General features: G+C 46.9%; 1 protein-coding gene across 2 annotated transcripts; it reads left to right on the forward strand.

Moving 5' to 3' along the window:
• The first annotated feature begins 459 nt into the window (after positions 1 to 459).
• Positions 460 to 5,138, forward strand: Sox17 (SRY-box transcription factor 17). Of its 2 annotated transcripts, XM_055603418.1 has the most exons (3): positions 460 to 534; positions 3,037 to 3,405; positions 3,871 to 5,138. In XM_055603418.1, the coding sequence occupies exons 2-3, from the start codon at positions 3,099 to 3,101 to the stop codon at positions 4,839 to 4,841; spliced, it is 1,278 nt and encodes a 425-aa protein (XP_055459393.1). In that variant the 5' UTR covers positions 460 to 534; positions 3,037 to 3,098; the 3' UTR covers positions 4,842 to 5,138. The 2 variants fall into 2 exon arrangements, with proteins under 2 accessions (XP_055459393.1, XP_055459392.1); XM_055603417.1 differs by lacking the exon at positions 460 to 534 and having other exon boundaries at positions 2,904 to 3,405.
• The last annotated feature ends 6,013 nt before the right edge of the window (positions 5,139 to 11,151 follow it).

Here is an 11,151-nt window from a genome sequence, read left to right on the forward strand (position 1 = left end):
AGTAAATCTCTAGTGTTGAGGGAAGCAGGGCTTGCAGGAAGCCGCTCCGGATGTTTGCTTCTTTACATGTGGCATTTGTGGCTGGCTTTGATAACGTCGCGAGCTCGACTCCCAACACCCATTTTAGCGAAGAAACTGAAATATGGCCCGCTCACCCCGCGAGCGGGTCTGCCGTGCGGTGGCCCCCAACACTCCTCCCAAAAGTATCTGTCAAGAGAATGGTCAGCAGAAGTTAGATCTAGGTAAGAGGACGGGAAGGGGCTAGTCTTGGGGAAGCGCCACATTTCCTGATAGACTTTTTTTAAGTGAAGTACTTACTACCTTGTGACTCCAAGGGAAGCTGTTTTAAGAAATGGGAGGAAAGGCCAAAATTTGGACTCTTCACTCTTAGTGGTCTGTGCTTTCTCTCACACAGATAAGCAGCCAGTCTTCAGTGATGAGTGCAAGTAACGCTGGGCGCCCGTGGGCTTTCTTTCCCAGCGCTTTCTCCGTATTCTCGGTTCCCTTCCCCGGGCAAGGACAGGAGGAACCAAGGTAAAATGGTGCATATACATTTTTCTAGACGTGCAACTGAATTATATTTCTGTTGTCTCTCTGCTTTCGGAGAAATCAATTAAGACAGAGAAGACGGAGAAAATTGCATTCTGGACCCGGTACTGTTTTCAGTCTTCATCCCACACAAACCCCTTAATTTGTGAAAGATTTCGCAGAAAGAGAAATTTCGGCCCTGAGATCTTTGAAGGGATGTCTATTACTAGCAGCAAAAGAAAAGAGGGAGGTGAGGGCCTGCGCCCTTGCCCCTGGGGTGCTGGAGGGTCACACAGGGAGACAGTCTCTCAAAACAAATAAACAAGGAAACAAAAAAGATAGATTAAAAAAAAAAAAGAGCATCTGGCTAGAGAATTAACTTGTAATGCTGTTGTCTCTACCCCTACAGTTTCCTTAAACACTTGAAATTCGTTTTTTTTTTTTACTTTTAAGCCACTGTTTTTTTAAAAGAACATAAAGCTTTGAAGAAGAGCACACCGCCAGTTAAATTTCAGATCAATTGCGTTCAAATCACCAATTTAAAAATAACATTTCTTTGATTTGTTAAAGCAGATTTCTCCCCTCCCCCCCTTGTGTGAACCGCACAGCTCTCCCAGTGCCACCGCTGTCGCTTTCTGCGGGACTACCAGCTATAAATGGGGCGGTGTGTGTGTGGGGGGGGTTCACTGTTGGCTTCACAACGCGACAAATTAGAGAAAAGTTGGCTTCTCTGTGATTTCTTTGGAGGAAAGGTAGTTCCAGAAACCTAGAAGCCAGCAAAAGCTCGGTGCTTTTTGGAATCTGCAGAAAGCTAGACTTGGTCTCTGAAACAACACACAAGAAAGCCTATGCAAAGCCATCTCAGGCTTAGAATTAATGATACTTTTCATAGTAAGCAAATCTGCTTTGGAAACTGATATGCTGGTTTCTCCCCCCCCCCTTCTGTCTCTCCGTCTCTCTCTCTCTCTGGAGACAGGGTTGCACATAGCTCAGGCTAGCCTCTAATCCCACAGGTAGCTGAGGATGATCTTGAACTTCTTATGCTTCTGACTCCTCGTCTCAAGTGCTGGCATTATGGGATCACAGGCATTAGCATAGACATAGCCTCTTTTATGCTGGATTCTTTTGGCCTGCTAGGTGAGCCTTCTAACTGAGCTATATCAGCCCCCACCTCAGTCCTTAAATTTTTCTCCCTCAAAGTTATGTAAAATTGACTGTTGGTTATCTTAGAAAACTTCGTAAATATACAAACTGAAATGCAACCCTGAGACCGAGTTCTTCTGGAGCTCCTGGTCTGACGGCGGCGGGCTGGCTGCTAGTCGTGAGCAACATTCGCCTCTGAATCTCAGTTTTATCTCCGGGAAGCTACAATGCTGCCCATTCACAAGCTGGTTAGCGGCTAAATCAGTTTGCTAATGTTTGGAAGGTGCTGAATATCTGGCTTTTGGGATAAGCACCGTAGGAAGGTTTGCTTTAATGGAAAAGTACTTTTAGGTCAAAATGAATTTAAGGTTGTTCAGGTTTTCATTCCAGTCTTAGGAAATATATAGAAACTTTGTGACCATCCGTCAGGGCAACCACCTTAAACGCTGTGGATTTTGCTGCTTAAATGAACTGACCCTTTTCCTCTAAGGAAAAGCGCAGGGCTGCTGTCTTTGCATTATATTTTATATTTTATTTTTGCGGCGTTTGGGACGGAACCACGGCCTCTTGCTAGTCTTTAGAAGTAAAACCAGGTCTTGCCTCTTTTACTGAAGAGCAGCTTTTCTTATATGTATCTTATGTTTCAGGCAGAAATTCCCAAGGGTTGACGTGAACATTTAATTCATCGAGTAGTGAAATATTAGCAATATAACACTTTATATTAGATTTTGGTTTTTTTTAAATTACAATTTAGAATTTACCTTGGACATTTTTAATATAATGTAAGCATAATGAGGAGTTCTTGGGAGAACAACGGGATTTTTTTCCCCGTAAAAAATCATATGAAGGTAATTGCCTCCGATAATAAAGTTTTTGTTTTTAATGGAATGGATACCTAGTATGTTAATACGAATTACCTCGGACCAGTGCTTCAATCTTCCGGTACAGTGAGCACTCCCAGACAGCTGAATTTCAGCAGTCTTATTTTCCCCGAGTCGCGGAGGCCTTGGCGCCAGAGCCCGGCTCCAGCCAGTTTTTCCCCCTGGCAGGTGTGTAGCCTTCGCGCTCCGCCGGGGGAGGGGAAAGGGGCGGGTGTGGGGTTGAACGGGGACTTGGGACTCGGACCACCAGCTGGGCGGAGGCCCAACGTCTAGGGTCCGGCCCGCCCCCGCCGCGCCATTGGCTGCATCTATAAAGAAAAGGGCCCGCGGCCGGGGGACACCCGCAGTGTCACTGGGTAAATCTCTAGCGCCCGCTGCGCGGTGGGTTTCTAGCTGGCGAAGCTGCGGGAAGTCCGCGCCCGCTCAGACTTCACGGGTTCCTCCGTGCTTCTCCAAAAAGAATCCCTTCCCCTCCCTGCCCCAGGGTCGGGGGGAAGCGGCGTGTTCCGTGGTGGGTAGCGGAGCGCGGGGTCGGTCTGGAACGCCATGAGCAGCCCGGATGCGGGATACGCCAGTGACGACCAGAGCCAGCCCCGGAGCGCGCTGCCCGCGGTGATGGCCGGCTTGGGCCCCTGCCCCTGGACCGAGTCCCTGAGTCCCCTCGGGGACGTAAAGGTGAAAGGCGAGGTGGTGGCGAGTAGCGGGGCGCCAGCCGGGACCTCGGGCCGAGCCAAGGCTGAGTCTCGCATCCGGCGGCCGATGAACGCCTTCATGGTCTGGGCCAAAGACGAGCGCAAGAGGCTGGCACAGCAGAACCCGGATCTGCACAACGCAGAGCTGAGCAAGATGCTAGGTGAGTCCTACCGGGGGATCCAATCCACCATGCGCGCGCCAGCGAATCGCTGAGCCAAAAGGATGTTATTTTTGTTTTGTTTTGAGTCTTGCACCCGACACAACCCGTTTACCAGTAGACCCAGTCCTTCCCTCCAGTTCCCTCTCTCAAAACCGCCTTTGGCTTTGGGTCTTTGAGGTATAAGGGTTTCTCAGCGCTTCGTACAGGCGAGCCGGACCCGCCAGGCCTGACGCCTTCTCATTCCCGGGGACTTTTGTCAGTTTTTCGAATTAAGGGGAGATAGGTAAGGGAGGAGGCCTCTTCTGGGCGGCCTCTCCTCCCTTAAGGTCTCGACCTGAGCCTTTCACCCTAGTTTGACCCGGCTTCTGGCCGGCTGGCTCAGCGGAAGGCTGCGCGCGGCAGAGGGGCCTAGGCGCGGGCACGCAGCCGGCTAACCCCGCGGGGCCCTCTCCACCTTCTTCGCAGGCAAATCCTGGAAGGCGCTGACGCTGGCGGAGAAGCGGCCTTTCGTGGAGGAGGCCGAGCGGCTGCGGGTGCAGCACATGCAGGACCACCCCAACTACAAGTACCGGCCGCGGCGGCGCAAGCAGGTGAAGCGCATGAAGCGGGTGGAGGGAGGCTTCCTGCACGCTCTCGCGGAGCCTCCGGCCGGCGCGCTGGGGCCCGAGGGCGGCCGAGTGGCCATGGACGGCCTGGCCTTGCCTTTCCCGGAGCCCGGCTTCGCGGCCGGCCCGCCGCTGCTGCCCCCCCACATGGGCGCCCACTACCGCGACTGCCAGGGCCTGGGCGCGCCCTCGCTCGACGGCTACACCCTGCCCACTCCGGACACATCCCCGTTGGACGGCGTGGAGCAGGACCCGGCCTTCTTCGCCGCCCCGCTGCCGGGGGACTGCCCGGCGGCCGGCGCCTACCCCTACGCGCAGGTCTCGGACTACACGGTGCCCGCAGAGCCTCCCGCCGGCCCTCTGCGAGTGGGGCCGGACGCCCCGGGCCCCGGGATGCCGGGGATCCTGGCGCCCCCTAGCGCCCTGCACCTGTACTACGGCGCCATGGGCTCGCCCCCGCCGAGCGCCGGGCGAGGTTTCCACGCGCAGCCCCAGCAGCCGCTGCAGCCGCAGGCACCACCACCGCAGCAGCAGCAGCAGCCGCAGCAGCCGCAGCAGCACCCGGCGCACGGCCCCGGGCAGCCTTCGCCCCCTCCCGAAGCTCTGCCCTGTCGGGACGGCACGGAACCCACGCAGCCCACCGAGCTCCTAGGCGAGGTGGACCGCACGGAATTCGAACAGTATCTGCACTTTGTGTATAAGCCCGAGATGGGTCTTCCCTACCAGGGACATGACTGCGGTGTGAACCTCTCAGACAGCCACGGGGCCATTTCCTCCGTGGTGTCCGACGCGAGCTCGGCGGTCTACTACTGCAATTACCCTGACATTTGACGCTTGCCGACCCAGATCTGCGGGCCAGAAGCAGTGTTACCCACTTCCTGGAAGCTGTTTTGTTTTTAAGTTGCCTTGGCACATAATTTATGGTAATTTATTTTGTCTGCCGCTTGAACAGTTGAGGGGCCACATGAGATTTTGTGTGAAGTGCATTGAGGGGCTTGTTCCCCACATCACTGTCCAGTTTCAACCAGTTTTTAATATCTCACCACCTTAATTCCATTTCTTGAAAGTGTACTGATCCCAAGAAATTTTGTCATGGTTTTTTTTTTTTTTTTCAATCTTAAATAAAGTCTGGAATCTTTTTAAAATCAATATCACATTGGTATTATCAAAGATCAACAGTGAATATTATAAAATTAGAAGTATATAGTTAATTGTAAAATTTTCATTTTCCTACAATGGTACACCTAAATACACGCAAGAAACCCTTACTATAAACGGTGGGGTGTTCAGATGTGATTATAATTGTTCAACTACAAAAAAAATTCTCACAGAAATGAACTTGCTATGTACATTCTAAATGATATCAGTGTCTAAGAATAATATTGTGAATGTTTAATTCTGTACACTTTAATGAAAGGTTATCCAAAAATTCTGATTTTTTAGTCAATCTTGAGACCTGCCGAAAAAGGCTTTTCAGGTGTTTTTTTGCTTGTCTTTTCTCCCAAAGTTCTTGATCCCTCATTCCACAAAATTTGCCTTTAATCCCCACACTCGTAGAGTCACAGGAGCTAATCAAAATAAAATTTTTGTTGTGACTATTAGTGAACTTCAGTATATAATTTCAACAGTGTGTTTTCGCTATGGCTGGCAAATGTGGATGGTTGCCCATTCCGACATTTTGCAGCTTTCAGATTCTCCACAAGTGAGTTGTGTGTGCTGTGCTTTACACTGAAGAAACAAACCAGCCTAGCCGCCTTCACACCCTATTGTGAAGAAACAGGTACAAGGCTTTGGCCATTAGCCCTGCATATCAGCCCTGCTGATTGCTGCCACATGGACTGAGACCATGGGGTAGGGGGGTGGGGAGGGTGGCTCATAGTGGGCATTTCCTGTGCCAGGTGTTTCCTCGGTATCATCCTGCACAGCTTGTGCCTGAGCAAGCCTCCCAGTTGGGCACCATACTCTCATTTTCCAAGTGATAATGACTAAAAAGGCGGGGGGACATTTCTGCCATGGTTTACAAAGTTTTGGCAAAGTCTATCTCCCCTCCACCGTATGTACTGAGGACAAACGTTAGCTCCTAATGTATGTGTAGAGTTCCTGTGTGTAGGGGGCATAAGTGGGTGCTAGGATTCACATTCTGGGTAGCATGTAAAGTATGTTTGTGGTGCACATCCCTACGTTGATGGATTCCATTGGATTCGCTTGGAAATGGCATTGTACATTTTAAAACTTTATTTTTCATTGTACATTTTAAAGGGGGATTCCCGTTTACTAGGCATGGAAGGGTAGAAAGTTTCAGCGACAAAAGGTTGAGCCTATTTTGTTGGACAAGGTAGAAGTGACTCTAGTCACTTTTAAATGATCATAATAATTAAACATTTTCTATTTAGAAAGTTAGGGTTCACCTCAGGGTGGTTATCTAACTTATTTCCTTTTCCTTTCTCCCTCTCAGCCCCTGCCACAAGGCATGGAAAGCAGACCCAAGTTAGGCAAGTGCTCTACACACAAGTCCATTCCCCGTGCTCAGTTTTGTTGTTTTTCCTGGCTATCCTGGAACATACCAGGCTGGCCTGTGCCTGCCAGGTGCTGGGACTAAAGGCATGTTCCAGGCTGAGTTTTATTCAGTGTCTTTTCTCGTTCTGTATAGTTTTGCTTTCTCTGATCCCAGAGAGGTTGTTCTGCTTCCAGCTTCAGTTCGTTTACAGGGGCTGCCCAGGCCCCTTCAAGGCCACATGGCCAGTTCAGATTTTTCTAGACATTTTAAGTGCCCAAGTCCAAAGAAACTCTGTTGGAAGTTTGGCTGCTATCTCTTAACAAAGTAAAGAGGGAAAAGGGGAAGGAAGAAAAAGAGATAGAGTGTTTAGGGCAAAGTCTAAAATCTGGCCAAGTTACATTTTTAACCTCTCCTAATGTACAGATGAGAAGACAAGACAGCTAAAATTATCAAGGCAATGTTACAATATGGATGGAGGTCTCTTTATCTTCATAGACAGCTCTTGTAGGTAGAGACTTCAAGCCAGTTCCCTTTCTTTCCTCAAGCACTTGGGTAAAGTGATCAAATTATGTGCTAATGATTGCGTTGTCATTTGGTCGTCATCTCATTTTTCTTTCACTGTCTTATGAAGGAAACACACACAAAAGACACCCTGCCCCCTCTTTTTGAGATCCTTTAGAAATAGGTGTAAGTATTTAGGGTGCATTTTGTTGGGTTCTAAGCAACCTTAGGTGTTTGCATATTTGGATTCACCTTAAGGCTGAGGAAAACAGGAATTCCTCTCTAGTAACATGCATACAAAGGACACACCCTTTGTACTTAGGTATAATTCTGGCAGTGTGTGACTCTTCGCAACTATCCAAGGGTTCCAGAAGCCTTGGTGTTGACCCGCAAATAACATAGACAACCAAACGACAGGCATCAGGTATTTGAAATCCAAACCAAACGGCAGGCATCAGATATTTGAAATTAACTGTTTCTATAAGGAATTCTTTTTTTCTTATCACACAATTCAAGAAACAAACAGTATTCTCTTGTGTTTAAAAGGAACCTATAATGTTTGGGCTAGATGAACATGTGAATTGTTCTTTGTGCCACAGTGATGGTCATTGCTGGATTCCAATATTGGTCCCAGAGAAGCCACTTTGTGCACTTAGGCCTGTGCGTCATTCCTTTCTGTATTTAAATTTGAGTGTTATTTGCTACTCCAACTCACTAAAAGGTAAAAGAAGTGAAACTACGACATTTTGAGGGCTGGCTTGAAGGAGGGTTTAACAGGCTTTGTTTCTTGTGTTCTTGGGAGTCCTGGACAATTGTGTAAAAAGCCTAGCTACCATTTAACCAGCATGGGAACTCCATAGAGATGGAGAAGAGGCTGTGGGTTTCCTGCAGAGGGAGAGGGCTCAGCTTCTCCAGCCCACTCCCACCTGATAGGACCCTAAGCAGCTGAGTAGGAAAATACCCAGAAGAAGGAAGCTAGGGCTGTAGTTGAGTGTTAGAGTGCTTGCCAAGATAGGTTTGATCCACAACCTCACTGAACAAAACAATTGCAACAACAAACACAAATCAAACAGAAAAGTCCAGACATGCTACAAGTGGAAATGATTTTTTTTTTTTTTTGAGGGGAAGGGGTTGTTTTAGTTTGGCAACAGATTTCTGACACATCTGCTGTCCTTAAGCCCTTGTTTTTAATTAAAGGAACATAGGTCTTGGTGGCAAAATCAGGAAAAGGCTTTGGGTCCCAACAGAGACATTATTAAAGTGAAAGACAGTGTGTTAGATAGGGTTAATATTCCTACGTTGAAACACTGTGACAAAAAGAAAGTTGGGGAGGAAAGTGTTTATTTGGCTTACACTTCCTTCCACATCATAGTCTGCCACTAAAGGAAGTCAGTGCAGGAACCCAGACAGGGCAGGAACTCAAACAGGGCAGGAACTCAGACAGGGCAGGAACCTGGAGGCAGGAGCTGACGCAGAGGTCATGGAAGAGTGCTGCTTACTGGCTTGCTCCCATGTCTTTCTCAGCCTGCTTTGTAATTGAACCGAGGGTGGTCTCACCCACAATGGGCTGGGCCTTCCCACATCAATCATAAATTTTAGAGATGCTCTAGAGTCTTGCCTACATCCTGATCTCATGGACACACTGTCTCATCTGAGGCTCCCTCTTCTCTGGTAACTCTAGCTGGTATTTATCTGATATAAGACCAGCCAGCCCAGACAGGATGTGAAATGCGAACACGGATTGAAAGACTGACTCTGGTATCACCACATCTGTAGATTGCTACACCCACATGAAGACATCCAGGTGCCTAGCTAGTGATCATGGAGGTAGAACTCAGAGCCTGATCTATGCTCTGACCCATGGGATTCGACCACCATAATATACTCCAGCTTCTAGCTAATCTTTTTTTTTAAGTATATCAAATTTATTTCAACTTTTTACTGTTTATCTTGGAAATAAATTCATTATGGGTAAATTGGGTTTTTTCCCCCTCAGCTCTATTTTTGAAGTTCTTTAGAAGTGTCCAGAGGTAAGAATCCAACCTTTCCCTGACCCGAAATATCCAGTCATCAGACTGATATGGAATCAACATGCCTCTGAAACACTAACAGTGAAGCTGTTTTTCCCCAAGAGGACATGGTGTAATCTCTTTAGAGCAAATTTGTAAATTCGATGCACAAACGGCTGAGATGCTGTCACAATGAAGTTCTTTTACTTATTTCCATCTCCCTCTGCAAACAACACCCATTGGTTCTTTAAATCTGTGGTGGCACTAGGAAGGAAAAGCACATGCAAACAAAAGGAATTCAGGGACAGTAGGAGAGAGTTCTAGGAGCCAAGTGTACCTACCTAATCTTAACTTTTACATGTTTCATTTCTTTTTAAATACTCAGAACTGTGTCTGTCACAGAAAATATCATTTATGTTCAACATCCATCCTCCACCCCATTCTTTGATTTGTTTTGACAGTAGCGGTCAGGGAGAGGTATTTTACAACCATTATTTCAGCACAAATTTATTCTTCCTGCTTACAAGGTGCTTCCTTTTGGGTCCAAAAGATTCCTCTGAAGAAAAGTGGTTTCAATGTTCTCATCTGGAGAAGGAAGAGGGGTGGGCTCCGATTCCTCCTACGTAGGGAACCTATGACCCACTGAGTATTTCATTCGCTCTCTGGTCTGAGGTCTAGCTGTGTTTCCTCCTTTCTTCACTATCACACCTTTTCCTGCTCTTCTAAATAAGAAGGTTGCTGAGTGCTTTTTTCCCCCTGAATAACCAAGCATTATTGGATTCAAACTGCATGGTGCTTGATACACAAACTCAGAATCCCCACCACTGACCTTTCTAACTCCGTTACCAGTATTAAAAATTGTCATGTCCAAGTGCTTGGTATATAGCAGGTCCAAACACAATATAGTGATTAATAATGGTTCTCTTTATTGTATCAAGTCTGTAGCAGCTCCAAGCAAAACCAATTTGGTTGAAAACAAGAATAAAAACTTATTCTTGGACCATTAAAATGGCTCAGCAAGTAATGGTCCTTGCCACCAACCCTGATCACCTGAGTTCAGACACTGTAACTCATGTTACAGGAAGGAAAGAACTTACTTCTGCAAGTTATCCTCTGGCTGGCATGTGTGAGCACACACATTCACACACACACACACACACACACACACACTCACATTCACTCACACGTACTGAAACACACATATACTCACACGTACATAAACAGTCATACACACACTCACAAGCAGACACACACACACACACACACACACACACACACACAGTCAAACACATACACTAAGGGACACCCACAAATAATTATAAGAACAAAACAACATTTAATTATTCTTGCTTAAGAAGCTACCTTTGGGAATTTCATTTCTACTTTAGCTAGTGTCTTGTTAAACATTTTGTCAAAATGATTTCACCAAATTGATGTTAGTGAAGGAGGATAAAGGCCTGCATGAAGACTCAAAGAAAACAGGCCAGGAAGGTTGTTACTATCCAGTTTACAAAGCACTTAGGAAACCATTAGAAAAGCATAGTGGTAGATGTTTTTACGGATTCGGTTGGCAGATAAAATACACCTGAAAACTTATTAAAGAAAGAGAAGAATTGAAGCACTTGTGCCTATCAGATTCCTCTGGAGAAGTGAGGCAGGATTGGAACTTCTGTTCTTTAAATCCCTGATCTGGCACCTGCTAAATGCACAGAAAGCTGATAGAAGGACATAATGTGGTTGTTGATGCCTCTGATATTTTTCTTTCTTTTCTTATTAAAAATAACTCGTTTGTCTTTATTTCATATGCATTTATTTCATGTACATGTATCTTTGCAAGGGCATCAGGTCCCCTGGAACTGGAGATACAGCTGTGAACTAATTGCCAACTAAGTGATGGGAACTGAACCAGGGTCCTGTGGAAGAACAACTAGTGCTCTTAACCTCTGAGCCATCTCTCCAGCCCTGTGCCTCTGGCACCTCTGTTTTCTGTTGGGGCATCTCAGAGAGTTCAAGAATTCTCGCTTCACTTATCTCTTCCATTTGAGTTGCTGCTGGCGATAATTCTCTATTATAACATGTTGGGACATAAAAGTTAAACAACACAAGAGAGTAAGCTATTGGAGCTAAAAGCTCC

The sequence above is a fragment of the Psammomys obesus genome, unplaced genomic scaffold (assembly GCF_907164565.1).
Source record: "Psammomys obesus unplaced genomic scaffold, mPsaObe1.curated_primary_1811, whole genome shotgun sequence".
Classification (NCBI taxonomy): domain Eukaryota; kingdom Metazoa; phylum Chordata; class Mammalia; order Rodentia; family Muridae; genus Psammomys; species Psammomys obesus.